Source organism: Oncorhynchus clarkii, chromosome 13 (assembly GCF_045791955.1).
Source record: "Oncorhynchus clarkii lewisi isolate Uvic-CL-2024 chromosome 13, UVic_Ocla_1.0, whole genome shotgun sequence".
Lineage (NCBI taxonomy): Eukaryota > Metazoa > Chordata > Actinopteri > Salmoniformes > Salmonidae > Oncorhynchus > Oncorhynchus clarkii.
The window spans coordinates 18,040,712-18,062,535 of NC_092159.1; the positions used below are offsets into that span (position 1 = coordinate 18,040,712).

At 43.2% G+C, this 21,824-nt stretch overlaps 1 protein-coding gene across 2 annotated transcripts in view; it reads left to right on the forward strand.

Annotated features, from left to right (window-relative positions):
- Position 1: 1 nt before the first annotated feature.
- LOC139424539 (SH3 and PX domain-containing protein 2A-like) overlaps positions 2 to 21,824 on the forward strand; it is a 120,065-nt gene continuing 98,242 nt past the window's right edge. The window contains exons 1-2 of one of the 2 annotated variants that reach the window (XM_071176475.1): positions 2 to 558; positions 12,324 to 12,404. In XM_071176475.1, the coding sequence (XP_071032576.1) occupies positions 487 to 558; positions 12,324 to 12,404 (153 nt within the window). In that variant the 5' untranslated portion in view covers positions 2 to 486. The remainder of the gene's footprint in view (positions 559 to 12,323; positions 12,405 to 21,824) is intronic. The other variant, XM_071176476.1, reaches the window with a different exon arrangement.

Here is a 21,824-nt window from a genome sequence, read left to right on the forward strand (position 1 = left end):
CGCCTTGCTTGCTTCTGGAGGCATTTGGCGGTGAATTCGGTGGCTTTTTTTTGCCTACCCCAACCCTATATAGCCTACAGGTATGCACCCCTCGCCGAAGGTATTGTGGTCCACACAAAGGAACTCGCTCCACTTTCCTATTTGAGGTGACCTCCTCAGCATGCGACCGCTGGCCAGCCTACCTTGTTGTCCAACGTGAAGATCTCGCCTTTTGGATTTCGGGCAGAATATTTTAGCCATATAAAGATAGATTCTCAATTGATAGCGACTATGATATATTGTGCATTTGGGTATATTACGCATCGTCAAGCCAAGACATTTGATTCCTTGCGCCTGAACATTAGCTAGACTCGACAACCCAATCAATGAATGTCCTTTTTGAGTTCTTCTTCAACGTTTCTTGAACTGCAGAGGCTATAGCCTACTACAGAAACTGGGATATTGCATTTATTTTGTGTGTACGCTGTAGCCATTTCCAACGTCAAGATGCAGTTTCGGACAGTGTTGGATGTAAAAGTCGTGGACGTGGAGAAGCGGCGCAATCCGTCCAAACATTACGTGAGTAGGATACCCCCCTCACCATTTATCTACCTACCTGGGTCCATTCAAAACCCAACTACAATGACTACCTCATATATTCTGTATCTATTTATGAATAGAATACACGGTGAAAGGTTTCACCACTTATAGCCTATACCAGTCATCGCGGCTCATCACAGTTTTGATTAAACTAGCCAATGATTCATGAGTTACTGATTCAGTCTGCCAATCAATATCTCAATTTATCAAATTGTGTAGGAGATGACATATTCTGTGTACTGGCCTCTTAGAACATATATGTCATTCCAGTCATTCATTTGAATGTGTTATAGCCTAACCGATGAATATAAAGAAGGGTTATAACTAGTGACAATACAGACACTATACGTGTTGACAGGTTACAACTGTAGCCTATCTTTTTCAATAACATGAGAACCCGAACTGTAATGCATTATTCAACTGGAACTAATATAGACTAGTTTGGTATATCAAGGGAGTTTCTTAGAATACCACATCTGTCGAGACTATGTCATGAGAACGATAACAACCTTTGTCATAAATGGTGGTACGACATACTACTTATGACGTAAGTTGTCCAGTGTGGTTCAGTTGGTAGAGCATGGCGCTTGCACCGCCAGGGTTGTGGGTTTGATTCCCGGGGCCACCCGTTCGTAAAATGTGCGCACGCATGACTGTAAGTCGCTTTGGATAGAAGCATCTGCCAAATGGCATATATTATATTATAAATCACAAGACCCGACATAGTTTATTGCCGATTCAAGCTAAAACAAATTTAATTAGACGGATTCACTGTTAGTACCGTACTGCAGGCATTAGCCAAAGTGAATGATTGGATAGACTACCCTTAAATGTTTATCATAAATTCATCTATTAGTTTAGTAGTCATCCTCGGTGTTGTACAATTGAACACAGAGCTACTGTAGTCTACCTATGGGTCCCTCAAGGCAGCTTACTGTACTCTTGGGAAAGTGATATTTCTGAACTTTGCCTTCAGCAGGCATACGAATCAATATCTCATTACACTCCAGACTCGTGGGGCCGCTATACATCGCTAACAAACAAGTTATTATAAATCTCATTAAATATGATCATACTAGATGTTGTCAACTCAAACACTCCATGTTGCTGTTGAAATAATCATACACTCAGGCAATTATATTATATTTTCAGAATTTGCCTGTAGTGTGCTTAGACATCAATATCTCTTTTAAGGATGTCATAACTTACAGACCATATATTATACCTAACCTGCAAGGAACACCATGCACTAACAGCCATCAGATCCACACAGACCTACTCAACCATTAGACGTACTACAAGTATTGCACGTTGTTAGTTGTTGCTGGTGATTCCCAGGCCAGTGTTGTGCTCAGTTGTGTTTTGGGGCTGTGCAGTCTCATGGGCCTCTCTCTGGCCTAGTTTCCGTTGTAACCATGCCCCTGGGATCACCACTAGCTAGTCACTGTGAGAAGAAACTGGAGGGAGTAATCTGTGTGAGACTAAGACTGTGTCTCACTGTGTGTGTGTGTGTGTGTGCGGGTGTGTGTGAGCGAGAGGGAGGGAGGGAGGGAGAGAGAGAAATTCTGTCCCTCCACCAATCTCAACACTGTTGGTGAAAACAGCTGGAAACACTTATCCTATGAGAACAGAGTGAGAGAGAGAAGGGGAATGAGACACAAGTCTTTGTCAGGGGTGAAGTGGTCATCTGACCCAGGGGGACACGTCTGCTTAGACACAGAAAATATTACAACACCGCGTCTCTCTTGTTCAGGTGAGATGAGTGTTTAAAGAGCTGGTAGCAATCCAGCAGTATTTGCTTTTCAAATGAAGCCACCGCTACTCAATCAAGCCAACAACATTTGGAAACCTTTTGTACGTCCCTTTAGTCAGAACCAGCAGTGCTAGTTGTTGTTTAGCATCATAAAACAGGCCTCCAGGGGGTTGTTTCCTACTCAAATATTTATTGAGTCATCAAAAACAGAATGATGACCTGAGTGAAAAGGTCTCTGTTTTTCGAATGATTACTGCTCACTGAGAGAATCACACTGAAGGGTTTTTATTAGGCTGGGCTTTAGGCTTAGCCCATTGTTTTCCTCAGTTTGACGATGATAGGGTCCAGCAGGAAAGAGAGTGGTGTCTGTATGTGTGTGAGTCAGGGTGATGTGCTGACGTCTGTCGTCAGTGAAGTCATTGTCCTCTGTTCACTTCACACAGGCTCGCCCCGTCACTGAACAAGAGGCCTTGGAGGTGTGTGTGTGTGTGTGTGCGTTACATTTGATTGTGTGTGCCATTTTATCTATCCTTTCTTCTAGCTCGAAATGAGAACTCATACAAGCTCAGATCTCAATCTTGTTTTATGCAAACTGTTCCGAAATTTTTAACAGAGCGTGGAAAAAGGTCCTTTCATTACTCAGCCGACAGGTCTGGAATTCCCTCCAAACCAACATAAAACGACAGGACCTGGTGTCACTGGAGGAGTTCAAAGGACAAATAGATGAACAGGTTGTTGAGACATGTAGCTGTTTCTAATTGTCTCCCGATGTCACTAGTTTGCGTTGCCTTGTAAGGAAGCATGTGGTTTTAAATGACACACGCATACATCTACTGTTTGTATTTGTACTGTTGCCAGTGTCTTCTGTCTGTGTTGTCCGTTTTGTATTACATAGTCGTCAGGCCGTCATTGTAGACTGAACAAAAATATAAACGCAACATGTAAAGTGTTTGTCCTATGTTTCATGAGCCGGATTTAAAGATCCCAGGAATGTCCATGAACACAAAAAGCTTATTTCTCTAAAATGTTGTGGACAAATTTGTTTACATCCCTGTTAGTGAGCATTTCTGCTTTGCCAAGATAATCCATCCACCTGACAGGTGTGGCATATCAAGAAGCTGATTAAACAGCATTATTATTACACAGGTGCACCTTGCACTGGGGACAATAAGAGTCCACTCTGAAATGTGCAGTTTTGTTACACAGCACAATGCCACAGATGTCTCATGTTTTGAGGGAGCATGCAATTGGCATGCTGACTGCAGGTATGTCCACCAGAGCTGTTGCCGGAGAATTGAATGTTCTGAAATAAATCTGTAAATGTTCCAGTTCTTCCATAGCCTGCATCACCAGACATGCCACCAATTGAGCATGTTTGGGATGCTCTGGATGGATGTATACCACAATGTGTTTTTAGTTCCGCCAATATCCAGCAACTTCGCACAGCTATTGAAGACAACAAGGCCACAATCAACAACCTGATAAACTCTATGCAAGCAGATATGTTGCGCTGCATGAGGCAAATGGTTGTCACACCAGATACTAACTGGTTTTCTGATCCATGCCCCCACCTTTTTTTTTTTTTAAGGTGTCAGTGACCAACAAATGCATATTTGTATTCCCAGTTATATGAAATCCATAGATTAGGGCATAATTCATTTATTTCAATTGACCGATTTCCTTATATGAACTGTAACGCAGTAAAATCTTTCAAATTGTTCCATGTTGTGTTTATAATTTTGTTCAGTACAAATAAGAATGTGTCATTAATTGACTTGCCTGGTTAAATAAAGGTTACATAAAGGTTAAATAACGGTTAAATAAAGGTTAAATAAATCAAATAGAAAGGAGGGATCAGTGGATGTTGCTACTGGAGCCCTGAACACATGTTGCTGAATGTCTCAACAACCGACAGATGTTGTCTATTCACCTTGGAGAACTTTATTTGCCTGGAACAGTTGGGAAGTCTTCTTCAACCTATAAAACGATCAGATTATTACAAGATGGGATGTTTATTAGGCAACACATCTTAATCATCACCAACATGTACAAACTGTTATTTATATATATATATATATATATTTTTTTACAGTATAAAATATGTAGCACATCCCATTCTTTTGATATCCAGTAAACCACATGAAACATTGCCTCTGGCTCCATGTAATTTCTGTGTGTCGACACATTCAGGAGTCACGATGCGAAGACGGACGACAAGTGTGGGCATTATGTGGGGCTTGCAATGGTAGCCCTTGCCCTTACCGTGAGAAATTGGCCAGACAGTATACTGCAACTGTACCTCACTGTGTGTGTCGTCTTGCAATGTGGCCATTTGAAAGTGAGGCCTCTAAGATTGCGTAACCGAGCTGTACTGATTGAAACAGGATACAATGAACAACTCTGTGTGGATTGTTCTGCTGTGCATTACAAGAGAGAGAGAGAGAGGAGGAAATAACAGCTGAATCAACACTTTTCCGTTTTTTCCTTATCCCTCTCAGAAAAACTTCTGTTTGCCTGGTCTAGGCCTTCTCTTCCTGTTTCCTGTTGGCTGCTGCACTCTTAGAAAAAAAAGGGTTCCAAAAGGGTTCTTCGGCTGTCCCCATAGGAGAACCCTTTTTGGTTCCAGATCGAACCCTTTTGGGTGCCATTTAGAACCTTCTGTGGAAAGCGTTCTACATGGAACCACAAAGAGATTTACATGAAACCAAAAAGGGTTCTTCAAGGGGTTGTCCTATGGGGACAGCTGAAGAACCCATTTAGGTTCTAGATGGCACCTTTTTTCTAAGGCTGTGGTTAGGGAGAGGAAGAGAGAGAGAAAGGAGGCCTGCGCTTCCTATGCCATGGGATAGAGAAGGTAGAGAGAGGCGAAGGATGTGAAAACTGGAAGTGACCACAGTTTTAGGAGGGGTGGTTGGGTTTGTGGGCGATCAGGGGCAGTATATTGGCAGAGCTTATGCAAACCTGTATTAAAGGGATTTCCCACCATGGAGCCACTGCCAAACCAAAGCCCTTGGTCTAGTTAAAGTTAGACTTGGACGGCAGGCGGTTTTTGTCCTCTTGGTACAGTATGACCTGGTGAATGAGTAGAGGAGATACACACACATGGACCACGGGAAGCTGCTGAGTGAGGCTTGGTGATGTCTGGAATTGGAGTGAATGAAACGGAATGAGATACCATTCCATTCCAAACATTATGAGACGCCCTCAGCAGCCTCCTGTAGTCCACTTGTGTGGATCTCCTCTACTCATGTGCTTGATGAGTTCGACACCAGTCCATTTACGCTGTTACCATGAGCCCGCCCTCCCCAGTTAAGGTGCCACAGACACACATGCACACGTCTTCAAGCTGTCTTGTCGTCCGTAACCTCTTTTTCACCTGTTTGTTTTTATAAATCTGTCTCTATTAGCTTAGTTGTGATTATTATGGAAAGTGGATTTCCCTTTAGACCTATTCTCAAGCGAATGGTTTTTCCATCCTTGTACTTCATTCAATCCCCACGTATAATCCATATGAAAGTCATCTGGTCAGCAGTATATAATGCCTTTCTGTTTTAGAAGTTAGGTTAAGTATAGTGTTTTAGGCGTGGTTCAGTGTAATTTTGTGGCTAGGCCCACAGTCTATGCTCCACCAAGCCCTCTGCTCAGCCTTCCTCACTCTTAAACTGGGAAACTGGGGAACACAAGGGTTCTACAGAGACAGTAAGTCATTTTCTCCATTCGTAGACACAAACTATTGTAGTTTGGTTTATTTAGAGTCTTACATTGTGGTTGCTAGTCACTATATGTGGTGGAAAAGGGTGAGCAATTTGTGAAAAGCTGAATAAAAGCTGTCAAACCATAACTAAGCGAATCATAGTAATGTGTAGCCTATGATTCATGGTTGATTCATTGAAATAATCAGAGATCCAATTTGCTCTTATTAATCTTTCTCCGAAATGCCGGACATGAATGAGACTTCTGTCTCCCAAGCTGAAACCATCTGCATCACAGCAAGAGATGATGACGAACGAGGGCTTTCTCTTGCTAGATCGGGGTGTCTGGGATACAAACTTGTTTGATTCCTTTGTATTTGTCCATGCATGTACTTTCCCTCTTTGTTTTTGAATGTCTCATCAAACCCATTTGGCTGTTGACATGAGTGCAGAAGAATAGAATTGAATAAAAATGGAATAGAACAGAATAGAATATATATTTGCTGTATTTCTTTCGGTTGCTGATGTCACAGGATATCCAGAGAGTAATACATGTAATTATATTGTAATAAACTATTATATTTAATTACATTTAACAGTAATAAACTGAATCACCATTTATATCCAAACTAATTACCTTAACCTCCTATTTATATGATATATTACGTAGTCTGCTACAGTGATTTACAATTTAGGTTGGGCCCATTGTTTCCATAAATCTCCCCCACCCATCTAGCTGTTAAATGTTCCGGTTGCCAAACCAAGAAGTGGGTCTGATGGTAACAGCTGATCTTTAGCAGCTAGGGCTAGCGTGCCAGCCAGTACAGGTTTACGACTGGATTTGCCAAGAGTGATTATGCAGGAAATGTTTAATGGTGTTAAATCTGGGTTCTATGTGTACAGTAAGTACCAACCAAATCAAATGTTGTTTGTCACATGCGCCGAATACAACAGTTATTCGGCATTCACCTTACAGTGAAATGCTTACTTACAAGCCCTTAACCAACAATGCAGTTTAAAACAAGAACATGTAAAAGAAAGAAAAGTTACAAATAATGAAAGAGCAGCTGTAAAATAACAATGGCGAGGCTATATACAAGGGGTACCGGTTAGTCGAGGTAATTGAGGTAATATGTACATGTAGGTAGAGTTATTAAAGTGACTATGCATAGATAACAACAGAGAGTAGCAGCAGCGTAAAATAGGGGGAGGCATTGCATATAGTCTGGGTAGCCATTTGATTAGCTGTTCAGGAGTCTTATGGCTTGGGGGAATAAGCTGTAGGCCTGGCGCTCCAGTACCTCTTGCCGTGCGGTAGCAGAGAGAACAGTCTATGACTAGGGTGGCTGGGGTCTTTGACAATTTTTAGGGCCTTCCTCTGACACCGCCTGGTATAGAGGTCCTGGATGGCAGGAAGCTTGGCCCTAGTGATGTACTGGACCGTACGCACTACCCTCTGTAGTGCCTTGCGGTCAGAGGCCGAGCAGCTGCCATACCAGGCAGTAATGCAACCCGCCAGGATGCTCTCGATGGTGCAGTTGGTTTTGTCATTCCCTCTTCATGACTGTCTTGGTGTGCTTGGACCATGTTAGTTTGTTGGTGATGTGGATACCAATGAACTACAGAGTAGTGGAATAGAGGGTGTTATGCAGTAAAGGTAATGTTGGGTAATGTATAAACTTATTTCTAAATGTTGTAAACTTTTTGTTTTGTCTACATTGTCTCTTTTGTTTTCTGTTTTGAAATTGCAACATTGTTTGATTTGCCCAGACATGCATACTATTGAAGAATGTCTAACCGTATGGCAAGGCCGGGATTTTATCTTGATTTGAACGGTGCGGCAACACTTGACTACCCACCATCTGGAATTCCATCAGCACACCTTCTGTTGCTGGGAAGACAACTCACTCTTATAACACTATGTTGTTCAAATGTGTTATACCTGTGTAACATTAGAAAACAAATCTAACTCCCTCTAACTGACAGTTAGTGAGTAACTTTGTGTGTGTGTGTGTGTGTGTGTGTTTGGTCCCCTAAAATAATGCTTCAGAGTGTTTTGGCTGTGTGGACCAACAGCCGCTCACGACTGGCTGTACTTGAACCATGAGTCAACCTGTAACGCATCTATCTACATGCTATTTTAAAACGTTGCTGGAATTTTTTTACCCCCGTCTGAGAGTCAATGAAAAAATAACTTTTCAAGCTGTCGAACAGCACTATTCTTCACAGTCAAGCCTATATCAATCCAGAAATATAATTGAGGTGACACCTACAGTATAGGTTTTGTTTTGCTTTCAGGTAGTGATGGGGGTGTACTAGGCTGTTAACTCACATTCAATCCCATTCACTCCCTGAGGGATGATATAGTCTATTTTAGGTTGGACGATGGCATTAGGTTTAAGCTTGATATTTTGGGCGTGGGTTGTGTGTGGTGTGGATATGGACTAGTTCTGTTTTCCATTGTGGTTGCTTTGAGGACAGATCCATCTGTTCTGCGGGTTAAGATGGGATCGTTTTAACTGAGTCCGTGTCTTCCTTGCTCTTCCCTCCCTCCCTCCGTTGGCCCATCCCAGAGAGGTTTTGCTCCACGGTCAAATTAAGCAGCCAAGTGGCATCGGGTGGTGGAGGAGGGAGGATGACAACATGCCGTTCAGGCCAAAAGCATTTATAGAACAACACACCCACTCACTGGAAGTCAGGGCAAGCCCACACACACTTGCTTGAGGTGTTCACACACACACACACACACACACACACACACACACACACACACACACACACCCACACACACACACACACACACACACACACACACACACACACACACACACACACACACACACACACACACACACACACACACACACACACACACACACACACACACACACACACACACACACACCAGTACAAGTGCAGGCGGGCATGTAGCTCTTCCAGACCCTCCAAGGGAAATGGTGTCAGATAAAGTCCATATCTATGTGGATTGCTATGCTCTAACAGCATGAAGAGATTTGGGGTAATGTCTTTACTCAGTATCAGACTCATTGCTGAGGCCTCATTCATTCACCAGTTTCTTCATTCATCTAACCTCCCTTAGTTTTGGCTTTCCGTTTTGATTCATTATTCAGTTTCTCGTTCGGCTTTGAGCTGTAAACATATGTTTTAGTATTTGGTGATGTATAGTGTTTCTGATAAAGGATAGCCTACTTCGCTGAAGGTGGAAGACAACATGTGAAGTCCTTACAGAATAACTTAACTGTCTGACTACAGACTCTTTAAAGACTCCAGTAAATAAATTCACCAACCCTCCAGTACCACTGACTTTGGCAGCAGCAATGCAAGTCAAGTGTGATCCTATGGAGTCACTAACACATCATTAGCTAGCATAGCATAGCATGACAGACTTCAAGTGGCCATCGCCATAGGAGATGCTAACAGGTCCTTAGCATAACATAACAGACTTCCAGTGACTTTGATGTTAGCATAACATTTCCATGGGAGTGAAAAGGCTAGTGCTGGAACCGCTACTCGCTAACACAATACAAATCAAACCAAGCCGCTGACACTAACCCTATGGAGTCACTATCACGCCATTAGTGCCCTAGACCACTGCGCCACCCGGAAGGCCCCGATTGTCAATTTTTTGACAATGGCTGTTTTTGTTAGCAATATTTACCCTGATTTTGAGTGAACGTCAGATGTAAACATGTTTGACATGCTTTATGATTATGAAGTATATGGAAACTCTATGAACTTAAACAAATTGTGTGTTTTTGTAGTAGAGGTTGAGCTGAGAACAATGAAGCCAAAGGGTCAATGGTTTAGGTTTGTGACTTAACCTCAATGTCCTCAGTACTATAGCATATTAGAACTGTGAAAGGCTATGTTCAGTAGAATCATAAAACACGGGACGAGATGTTAAAAACTGTCCATTGTGCCAATAGATGGAATGCACTCGCATGAGATTTGCCGTGATGTTGACAGAGTGGCATGGGAGGTTTATTTCTTAGACTGGGTTAAGATGTCAATTTTGGGACACATCCTCAGTAGTGTGCCTTCGAATCAGTGGGTGTTTCGGCCTTTAATCACTAAACACTCTCATCAAAGGTGGCCAGCTAAAGGGTGATCAAGCCTTAGCTTGTGTCCCATGCCCAATTAAGATGTCCCACGGGACTATGCAAGGCAGGGGCGTCCTCTTCCCTGAGACAGTCCTACAGCTGACCGCATACCTCATATGCCCTCCTCAAGTTGGAGGGATCTGAATTGGGTTCTCAGGTGGGGGTGGGGGGTCATGAAGTTATAGCCCAGCAAGGGTCCTTCCGTTTGATCCAGATCCACTGGCTGCCTCTTTCAGCTGCTTGAGAAACTGCTCTGACGGTCTGCCGCAGAGCCTGTCCATGGATTCCAAGTTCTTTCAGCAACCTGATGGTGGAAGAAGCCACGAATCCTCTGCATCCCACTTCAACTGGCCAGACTTTTGCATTCCAGCCACGCTGAGTTGCGTCTGCTGCCAACTCTGTGTAACGCAGTTTCTTACGCTCGTAGGCCTCTTCAACAGAGTTTTCCCACGGGACTGTGAGCTCTATGATGTACACAGCCTTTCGTGAAGGGGACCAGAGTACCATGTCTGGCCTAAGGTTGGTAGAAGCAATCTCAGGTGGAAAAATTAGTTGCTGGCCAATATCGACAAGCATCTTCCAGTCCCGGGCCATGGCTAGGTGTCCAGTTTCTGGCTTTGTAGGAGGATACTTGGGCCTTTTCTGTCCCTCCCGGATGAATGTTGTTGTTTTGACGGGATTGCTTGTTTTTGGAGGTAATGAATTGGTTGCACTCCTCTTGGTCTCAAGTGCTGCAGCCAGGCTCTTGAGGACCTGATTGTGCCTCCAGGTGTAGCGGCCTTGTGAGAGGCTGGTCTTGCAACCTGTCATTATATGCCTGAGAGTCGCTGGAGCTGGGCAGAGGGGGCAGGTCGAGTCCTCGCCATACCATTGATGTAGATTTTTTGGTGATGGAAGCACATCATAAACAGCTCTTATGATGAAGCTGATGTTGCTTGCCTCCATTTGCCAAAGCTCACTCCAGTTGATCTTTCTCCTCTCCAGGCCTTCCCACCGCGTCCATTGCCCTTGTTTAGCAAGAGAGACAGCCTTTGCACTTCTTGCAGTCTCCTCCTGTCTGCGCACCTCCTCGACCACCAGCTTCCTGCGTTCAGATGTTGTTGCCTTTTGGAACGTTGGTTTGCTTGCTGCCAGGCCAAAGCCTCCTCTTCCATGCTGGATATTCCCCACAATGTCTTGGTGTCTCAGGGCTGATGTTGCTTGCTGCACAGCCTTGGATGATGTCCATTTCCGTCCAGTTTGTAGGGGAGGTGCAGCCTTGCTAATGGTCTGGTCTTTGGAGTCCTTCAATGTCATCTGAAGTCTTACTTTAGAGCACTTGTACTCCTCCGTTAGACTTGTAAGAGGTAGTTCAAGGACCCCTTTGCCATAGAGGCCGATGTTACTCAAGCATCGTGGGACACCCAGCCATTTCTTCACGTATGAGGTAATGGTTCGCTCCATCTTCTCCACTGTTGTTATTGGGACCTCATAGACGGTGAGTGGCCACATTACCCGGGGGAGAAGTCCAAACTGTAGGCACCAAAGCTTGAGCCTCCCAGGCAGTAGGGTCTTGTTGATGTTCTCAAGACCGCCGGCGATGTCCTGCCTTACTTGCTGCACTTGATCTTTATTAGCCTTGATTTTAACAGTCATGTTTCAAACGTATGTTTGTTGCTTGCTAGTTTGTGACTTCAAATAGCCATTTCACCAGATATCCTACTGTATATTGGCACAACACTTCCTCTGTAGATATCCATCATAAAGGTCCAACCCATTCAACCCTCCTGACTGACCTCTCTTATGGGAATTTTCCAGACTCCTTGAAATCTTTCCCATGTTTCCCTATGTTAGATTAAAGCCGGAGATGATATCAGCATCATTTACATTACCGACCCTTCGGGTCTGGAACAGAACGGCCGGTTTCTACACGTCATCTATCATATAAATATAGTTACTGGAAGGAACAAAGAGCCTCAGACAAAGCCCCATCCACTTGAATGGGAATGGATGTTGTAATTGTAACTCGTGGCTGGGGCAGGAAGTGCAGAGGTTCAATGGGTAGAGAAGGTGAATGAGATCACCATGATGTTCACCCGCTATTACACCTTGACAGATATATGAAGCGCAGGGGTTGTTGCCTTGGTATTCCGTGTGTCGGGCCCACAGTGTTAACCATGCGCTCTTCTCTCATTGCAGGTGTATCTCATCAATGTCACATACTCTGACAACACCTCCCACATAATCTACAGGAGATACAGCAAATTCTTTGACCTTCAGGTAATGTTGACTCTCTCCTTATTCTCTATTATTCATTAAAAACTGCACTGCTATTCTCCACACATGGTTGAGTCAATGAATCAATGTGAGTTTTAGTAATTAGTCTGGGAGTGGGGGAGCGGTACGGTCTGTATCTCTTGTAGCCTCAGAGATGCAGTAGTACTACAACACACACACACACACACACACACACACACACACACACACACACACACACACACACACACACACACACACACACACACACACACACACACACACACACACACACTCATCTCTGCCTTGGCCCCGAAACGTCAAGGAGCTGCCAGGCTGTTTTATAGTACAAGAGAAATCCACATGGAAGTCAATTTAATGTACTGTAGCATGTTTTATAGCGGCCTGCCGAGGGACTCTCAGGTGATGTGTGTGTGCGCGCGTGTGTGTGGTGACTGTTGGAGCGTTTCACATATCAGCTTACATGACTCTTATGTTTAACATGCCAAAACTACCCTTCAATTTAGACCTGTATTTTCTTTGGAATGGGAGCTGGGCTGCTGCAGTAAAAACCCTGCAGGTTGAGGAGATTGTGTGTGTGTGTGTGTGTGTGTGTGTGTGTGTGTGTGTGTGTGTGTGTGTGTGTGTGTGCGTGTGTGCGTGTGTGTGTGTGTGTGTGTGTGTGTGTGTGTGTGTGTGTGTACATACACCCTCTTACACCCCTGCTCTTTGCAAGCTGATAGGCAGAGTAGCAGCATAGGTCTTTGGACCTCCCGGTCATTCTGGTCAATATGAAAGAGCCATGCATAGAGAAAGACTTGGGTTGATCTCAATAGCTTTAGTGTGCAGCCTGACAGGAAATTATGTTTCAATCAGAGGAGGAAGGTTCCTACCCTCAAAGGTCCCATTGATAACCAGTGGGTGCAACGGAAAATAGCCTCCCCATTGGAAGTGATTACTCCCAATGTGTAATAAAGAAAAGGTAGAACAATAAATAGGGTTGACTGAGGAAGTTTGTATCTTGGTTCCTCTGCTGAAATGTAGACTATGAGGAGATATAGGTGAGCACACACACGCATACACACGCACGCATGCACACGCACGCACGCACGCACACACACACACACCGCACGCACACGCACGCACGCACACACACACACACACACACACACCGCATGCACGCACACACGCACACACGCACATGCACACACAAACACACACACATACACACACACACACACTACGAGGGGTTCAAATTGCTGCTTGGGAGTTAATGGCCTCTAATGGGTTGTGGATGGTTTCACACAGAACCACTCAGTCACCAACAGAAAGATTGATTTTGTTGCTTTTCTGATTGAGAGGGCAGAGGTCCTCAGACTAGGTGGAGAGTCCAAACGTCCCCTAGACTAAGGCTATAGTTTATTGTGTTGTCAAAGAAAGCAGCATTCACAACCAAATGCATTTATTTATTCAACCTTTATATATGCAGGTTTGTCTCACTGACATACAGTGTTTTGCAAGAGAGACCTTGATATAGGCTAATAATGACTCGCTTTCAGTCTAGCACATCTGGTTATGCAACTGTTAATATAGCTGGCAATGAGCATCTCTTAATGTCGTTGATAGACACAAGAGTAGGTCAAGTTGCCCCTAACCACTCGTCCAGGGTCAGATGTTTCTTTAAATCCTCCTGAAGTTTAGGTGTTTGGGATATGATACTCTGATCCTAGATTTGTGGTTAATTAAGGGCACAACTTCTACCTCAAAGCTGAGACACACGGCTGTAGTCAGAGAGACTACCATTGGCAACAACCATGGGTCTTCTCTCAATACTCTCACACAGGGGGATGTGGTTAACTATTAACTAAGCCCTTATGCCAGGAGAAAGGATATACACTGGAAATGTCTGTCTTTCATCTCTCCGTCTCTTTCATCTGTCTGTTCCATCCCTCTTTTTCGCCCTGTTGTTTCTAGACAGACCTGGAGCCTCTCTTGTTTAGTAAACATGTATCTGGTCCAAAGAGAGCAGCCTTTGCAAACCCTGGATGGGCAACACCTCTCTATATCCACAGGCAGGAGCTGCCCGACTCTTACTCACAACAGCTGACGTCATGGTTTTAGAGGGCGGGAGCTAGTTGACTTTGGCTCAGATGGTTACAGTGTGGTGTGGAGAAGGCCAGCGGTGTGGGTTCAGTTCTAGCTCGGGCCACATGCACGGACTGTGTGTTGCTTTGGATGAATGTGTCCACCAAAATGACCAACTACTGTGAGGGTGGAGAGTTCCAAGCCGTGTAGGTCGACAGAAGCACCAGAAGTAGCTAGCACTCTGTACACGTGTGGAATATCCCATGACCTTTGACCTCTGACCTCTCTTGAAGGTAAAGGGTTTGGTGTATTGGTGACACAGGACCAGAGTGTAGCATAAATAAAGATATTTGGCCTCGGTTGAATGGGTAAGGTAATACACCCCTTAATTGCATTTAGAGTACACTGTAATGTGTTTTCTAACTCGGTGAGTTTATGAATGCATTAAGGCACTGGTAACAGGATATTTATTAGTGCTAGTGGGTTCCCACTGTAGTCTTTGTGTGCGTGTGCTTGTGTGTGCGTGTGTGTGTGTGTGTGTCGCCAATGCAGAGAAGAAGCTATTAACTGGTAATAGAGAGACCATTCATTTCAAATGATACTAGAATCTCACAACAGGGAACCATCTCCTACTTATTATTTCCCCCCAATTTCTCAGCTTCAATGAAAGGGTTGGTCATTTTTGACAGGGCAGAGGAGAGTAGTCTCTCTCTCTCTCTCTCTCTCTCACCTCTCTCCTCTCTCCTCTCTCACTTTCTCTCGCATTCTTTCTCTTTATTTATCTCTCTCATCTCTTCTCTGTCTTTCTTTCTCTTTATTTATCTCTCTCATCTCTTCTCTCTGTCTTTCTTTCTCTTTATTTATCTCTCTCATCTCTTCCCTCTGTCTTTCTTTCTCTTTATTTATCTCTCTCATCTCTTCTCTGTCTTTCTTTCTCTTTATTTATCTCTCTCATCTCTTCTCTCTGTCTTTCTTTCTCTTTATTTATCTCTCTCATCTCTTCCCTCTGTCTTTCTTTCTCTTTATTTATCTCTCTCATCTCTTCTCTCTGTCTTTCTTTCTCTTTATTTATCTCTCTCATCTCTTCCCTCTGTCTTTCTTTCTCTTTATTTATCTCTCTCATCTCTCCTCTCTCTTTCTTTCTCTTTATTTATCTCTCTCATCTCTTCCCTCTGTCTTTCTTTCTCTTTATTTATCTCTCTCATCTCTTCCCTCTGTCTTTCTTTCTCTTTATTTATCTCTCATCTCTTCTCTGTCTTTCTTTCTCTTTATTTATCTCTCTCATCTCTTCTCTCTGTCTTTCTTTCTCTTTATTTATCTCTCTCATCTCTTCCCTCTGTCTTTCTTTCTCTTTATTTATCTCTCTCATCTCTTCTCTCTGTCTTTCTTTCTCTTTATGTATCTCTCATCTCTTCCCTCTGTCTTTCTTTCTCTTTATTTATCTCTCTCATCTCTTCCCTCTGTCTTTCTTTCTCTTTATTTATCTCTCTCATCTCTTCTCTCTGTCTTTCTTTCTCTTTATTTATCTCTCATCTCTTCTCTGTCTTTCTTTCTCTTTATTTATCTCTCTCATCTCTTCCCTCTGTCTTTCTTTCTCTTTATTTATCTCTCTCATCTCTTCTCTCTGTCTTTCTTTCTCTTTATTTATCTCTCATCTCTTCTCTGTCTTTCTTTCTCTTTATTTATCTCTCTCATCTCTTCTCTCTGTCTTTCTTTCTCTTTATTTATCTCTCTCATCTCTCCTCTCTCTTTCTTTCTCTTTATTTATCTCTCTCATCTCTTCCCTCTGTCTTTCTTTCTCTTTATTTATCTCTCTCATCTCTTCTCTCTGTCTTTCTTTCTCTTTATTTATCTCTCTCATCTCTTCTCTGTCTTTCTTTCTCTTTATTTATCTCTCTCATCTCTTCTCTCTGTCTTTCTTTCTCTTTATTTATCTCTCTCATCTCTTCCCTCTGTCTTTCTTTCTCTTTATTTATCTCTCATCTCTTCTCTGTCTTTCTTTCTCTTTATTTATCTCTCTCGCTCTCTCGCATTCTTTCTCTTTATTTATCTCTCTCGCTCTCTCTCTCTCTCTCTATCTCTCACAGTTTCTCTCGCTCTCTTTCTCTTTAATTTATCGCTCTCTCTCTCTCTCTCTCTCTCTCTCGCTCTCTCTCAATTTAGGGGGTTTATTGGCATGTAAACATATGTTTACATTGCCAAAGCAAATGAAATAGATAATAAACAAAAGTGAAATAAACAATAAAAAATGTATAGTAAACATTACACTCACAAAAGTTCCAAAAGAATAAAGACGTTTCAAATGTCAAATTGTGTCTATATGCAGTGTTGCAAGTACAAAAGGGAAAATAAATCAACTTAAATATGGGTTGTATTTACAATGGTGTTTGTTCTTCACTGGTTGCCCTTTTCTTGGGGAAATAGGTCACAAATCTTGCTGTTGTGATGGCACAGTGTGGTATTTCACCCAATAGATATGGGAGTTGATCAAAATTGGATTTAAAAAAAAATCTTTGTGGATCTGTGTAATTTGAGGGAAACATGTGTCTCTAAATGGTCATACATTGGGCAGGAGGTTAAGAAGTGCAGCTCAGTTTCCACCTAATTTTGTGGGCAGTGTGCACATAGTCTGTCTTCTCTTGAGAGCCAGGTCTACCTACAGTGGCCTTTCTCAATAGCAAGGCTATGGTCACTGAGTCTGTGCATAGTCAAAGCTTTCCTTAATTTTGGGTCAGTCATAGTGGTCAGGTATTCTGCCACTACGTACTCTATTTTTAGGGCCAAATAACATTCTAGTTTGCTCTGTTTTTTTGTTAATTCTTTCCAATTATCTTTTTGTTTTCTCATGATTTGGTTGGGTCTAATTGTGTTGCTGTCCTGGGGCTCTGTGGGGTCTGTTTGTGTTTGTGAACAAAGCCGCTTCATTTTAAGTGGTTGTAGAATTTAACAGCTCTTTACTGGATTTTGAAAATGAGCATGTATCGGCCTAATTTTGCTCTGCATGCATTATTTGGTGCTTTACGTTGCACACACAGGATCTTTTTGCAGAGTTCAGCATGCAGTCTCAATTTGGTGTTTTTCCCATTTTGTGAATTCTTGGTTGGTGAGCGGACCCCAGACCTCACAACCATAAAGGGCAATGGGTTCTAGAACTGTATCAAGTATTTTTTGCCAGATCCTAATTGTCAAATTTTATGTTCCTTTTGATGGCATAGAAGGCCCTTCTTGCCTTGTCTCTCAGATCGTTCACATATTTGTGGAAGTTACCCCTCTCTCTCTCCCTCTCTCTCTCCCCATCTCTCTCTCTTTATTTATTTCTCTCTCTATCTCCTTCTTTGTCTGTCTTTTCTCTAACGTTCCTTTTCAGTAGTTCAGTTTGGGTTATGTGAGTCCAGAATTGAAAGATTCATTTTTTCTCTCACTTCACCTGAGAAGTGGACAGGCCCCTATCTAACAACAGGGCACGGGATGGGAAGACAGGGATGATATTGGATGGAAAGAGAGGGATGAGATTAGGTGGAAAGAAAGAAAGACAGAAATAGGGACTGTTGTGGGGTGAGTGAATGGAACGACACAATCAGTTCCAAAAGGAAGAAAATACTTTTTTTCCCAGAAAAAACACACTCACTTCCGCACTTCATACTTACCTCAGCTTGACTTGATATATTTAGAGTTAAACACTTCTAACTACTTAACATGTAGTGTAAATAAGTCCCCTCTAGTCTGTGGGAAATTGTACCTTCCATTGCTCTCAAACTCATTTCTGTACCTTCCCACATCCTGTTGATTCCAGTTCTGACCAGTTAGTCAACTACTCTGTTTCCAGGCGTCTGAAAGGAAACCAGTTGGAACAGGAACTAAGTTTGCCCATGGGCACTGGGAAGGCCAAATACATTGATGGGGGCTTCTATTGCCTCTTATACCAGCTTTATAGTAATAGTGACACTGAAAACCCCTTTAATCCGACATATATCTTCAACATATCAAAACTCGCACGTTTTAGTTTAGGTTGTGATTAGTACGTGGAGTTTTTCCCAGGTAGGACAAAGTCCCTTCCCTAATGATGAGTAGCCTTGTCATTTGAGGAACCTCTGAGGCATCTGTGAATGGGCCTGTGTTCCTTCAGTCTGGCACAAGGCTGGTATTTTATAAAAACCCTTCTGAAGGAGGGAACTAACAGACTGACTGATGTTTTTATGAGGCTCTCCTCCGTTTTGTATTCCTCTCCACGTCCCTCTCTTTCCTCTGTTCGCAAGTCTCTCTGACTGACCATGGCTTCTGACGGAATATTTAGCTTTCGGAATGTTAATGCTAGGACTGACGTTTGACAAATCTTTCTCCGTTGAATATTTGAGATTGTGTATTGATAAAAAACATATGGATATTCACATATTTTGCCTTGCATTCCACTTACGTCGTCAAATTCCACTTGCATAGTTGATATATTTTATGCCCTTTGAAAAACATTCACAAAAGCCTACTGTGTAGCCAGGACCGAGGCAGCCCATATTCAATTCAACTCCACTCAGTAAATTATACAGTATCCCTCTGCCAGAGCTTTCAAAACGAAGGTCGCCCAAAAGTAGAATCCCTTACCCTCGGACCGTTTGATTGAAACACATCTAGACCACAAAGCAATATTGATATGCCATCTCCAAGGATGGACGGCTGAATAGCTTCAGCGCCCTCAGCCCCCTCGTTCCCATCGGGCCTCTCGTCCTTGTGGGTGCTCTTTGGATGTTCTGTACTGTGCTGCTGCGCTAGGCAAGGCTAGGCTGGGCTATAAGGCTTCCCATTGTCTGGGGGTCAGGAATAAAGGACTACTTTATGAGCCCAGAGTGGAGAAAGAGGGAGGGAGGGAGAGAGAGAGAGAGAGAGAGCCATAGGGAGATAGAGCGAGATGGTGAGGGATCAAATCAAATTGTATTTGTCACATGCTTTGTAAACAACGGGTGTAGGCTGACAGGGAAATGCTTACTTACCGGTCCTTTTCCAACAATGCAGAGTTAAAGATTAAAAAAAGAAAGAAAAAAGGAAATAGAAATAGTGACACTAAAATCACTGTAAATAACGAATAACAACAAGTAAAAATAACAAATCAAATCCAATTTTATTGGTCACATACACATGGGTAGCAGATGTTAATGCGAGTGTAGTGAAATGCTGGTGCTTCTAGTTCCAACAGTGCAGTAGTATCTAACAAGCCATCTAACAATTCCCCAACAACTACCTAATACACACAAATCTAAAGTGATGGAATAAGAATATGTACATATAAATATATAAACGTGACTATATACAGGGAGTACCAGTACCGAGTCAATGTGCAGGGGTACGAGGTAATTGAGTTAGCTATGTACACTACCTGTCAAAAGTTTTAGAACACCTGCTCATTCCAGGGTTTTTCTTTATTTTGACTATTCTCTACATTGTAGAATAATAGTGAAGACATCAACACTATGAAATAACACATATGGAATCATGTAGTAACCAAAAAAGTGCTAAACGAATCAAAATCTACTTTAGATTTGAGATTCTTCAAATAGCCACCCTTTGTCTTGATGACAGCTTTGCACACTCTTGGCATAAGTATAAAATATATTTTGATTTGTTTAACACTTTTTTGGTTACTACATGATTCCATATGTGTTATTTCATAGTTTTGATGTCTTCACTATTCTACAAAGTAGAAAATAGTAAAAAATAAAGAAAAACCCTTGAATGAGCAGGTGTTTTAAAACGTTTGACCGGTAGTGTACATATAGGTAGGGGTAATGTGACTAGGCAACAGGATAGATAATAGACAGAAGCAGCAGCGTATGTGGTGAGTGTGAAAGTGTGTGTGTGTGTGTGTGTGCCATCAGTATGCATGTGTATGTGTATGTGTGTGTTGGAGTGTCAGTGTAAGCATGTGTGAGTGTGTGGCTAGAGTCCACTTTGTGTGCATAGAGTCAGTGCAAGAGAGTTAGTGCAGAAAATGGTTTATACAGGTAGTGTGGGTAGCTATTTGATGAGCTATTTAGCAGTCTTGTTTAGTCTTTTGGCTTGGGGGTAGGAGCTGTCGTGCCTTCTTCACAACCGTGTGGGTGTGTACGGACCATGATGGATCCTTAGCGATGTGGGACACAGAGGAAACTTGAAGCTCTCGACCCGCTCCACTACAGCCCCATCGATTTGGATGGAGGCGTGCTCGGCCCTCTGTTTCCCGTAGTCCACGATCAGCTCCTTTTGTCTTGCTGACGTTGAGGGAGAGGTTGTTGTCCTGGCACTACGCTGCCAGGTGTCTGCCCGCCTCCCTCCTCCCTGTAGACTGCCTCATTGGTGTCGTGTCGTCAGCAAACTTAAGGATGGTGTTGGAGTGAGAGAGACCCAGATTGGAGTGTTTTTCACCGGCGGGATAGGGAAGACACCTACACGTCAGCCACAGGCGCTGTTCTTGTGCTTCGTGCTTTGCGCCTCTGGCGTACAATCGGGCACTTCACAGGACCGAACGGCACGGGTCTTCGCTCAGGTCGGGATGGAGGGGGAAATATGTAGCTGTTTCCCACAGACTTGGCACAAGGGCTTAGGAGAGAGAGCTAAATTTAGGATGAATAAACGGAGTTCAGTCCGTTTGTGGGACTTTTCATCGTGGCCCAAAGCTCACACTGTGGCTAAGCTGAGGGAGAGAGAGAGGGAGAGGGGCGCTGGAGGGAAAGAAAGAGAGAGGAGAGAGAGACCCACCCAGCCTTCGTTGTTTAGGTTAGCAGCACTAGTGTTTCACTACTCTGTGGATGTGTGGAGGAGAAGGAGATTTCTGTGTGACTGCTTTGTGTTCTCTGTGAAGAGGTTGAGAGCCCCTTGTGAAGGACTGGAAGTCATTGCGTGTGTGCGTGTGCATGCGCGTGCGTGTGTGTGTGTGTGTACATACGTGTGTGCACACACAAAACAGCAGTAGCTGGAGTCAGTCAATCCAGAAATGTGATATTAACAAATGGAGTATCCCCTTTGACAGTTTTGACAGTTACATTTTCAGCAGCTCCCAATTAAGAAGTGCCAGGAATAAGAGTGTGTGTGCATGTGTGTGTGTGTGTGTGTGTGTGCGGCAGAGAGAATCCTTGCCTGTTTGCCTGTTTCTATCTTTATACACTATAGGTGTGTGTGTGTGTGTGTGTGTGTGTGTGTGTGTGTGTGTGTGTGTGTGTGTGTGTGTGTGTGTGTGTGTGTGTGTGTGTGTGTGTGTGTGTGTGTGTGTGTGTGTGTGTGTGTGTGTGTGTGTGTGTGTGTGTGTGTGTGCATAACACATACAGTATGTACACCACTGTGTGTGCCTGCTTGTCAGTTTCACACTCCAGTCTCTCATTGCCCTCCAACACTCTT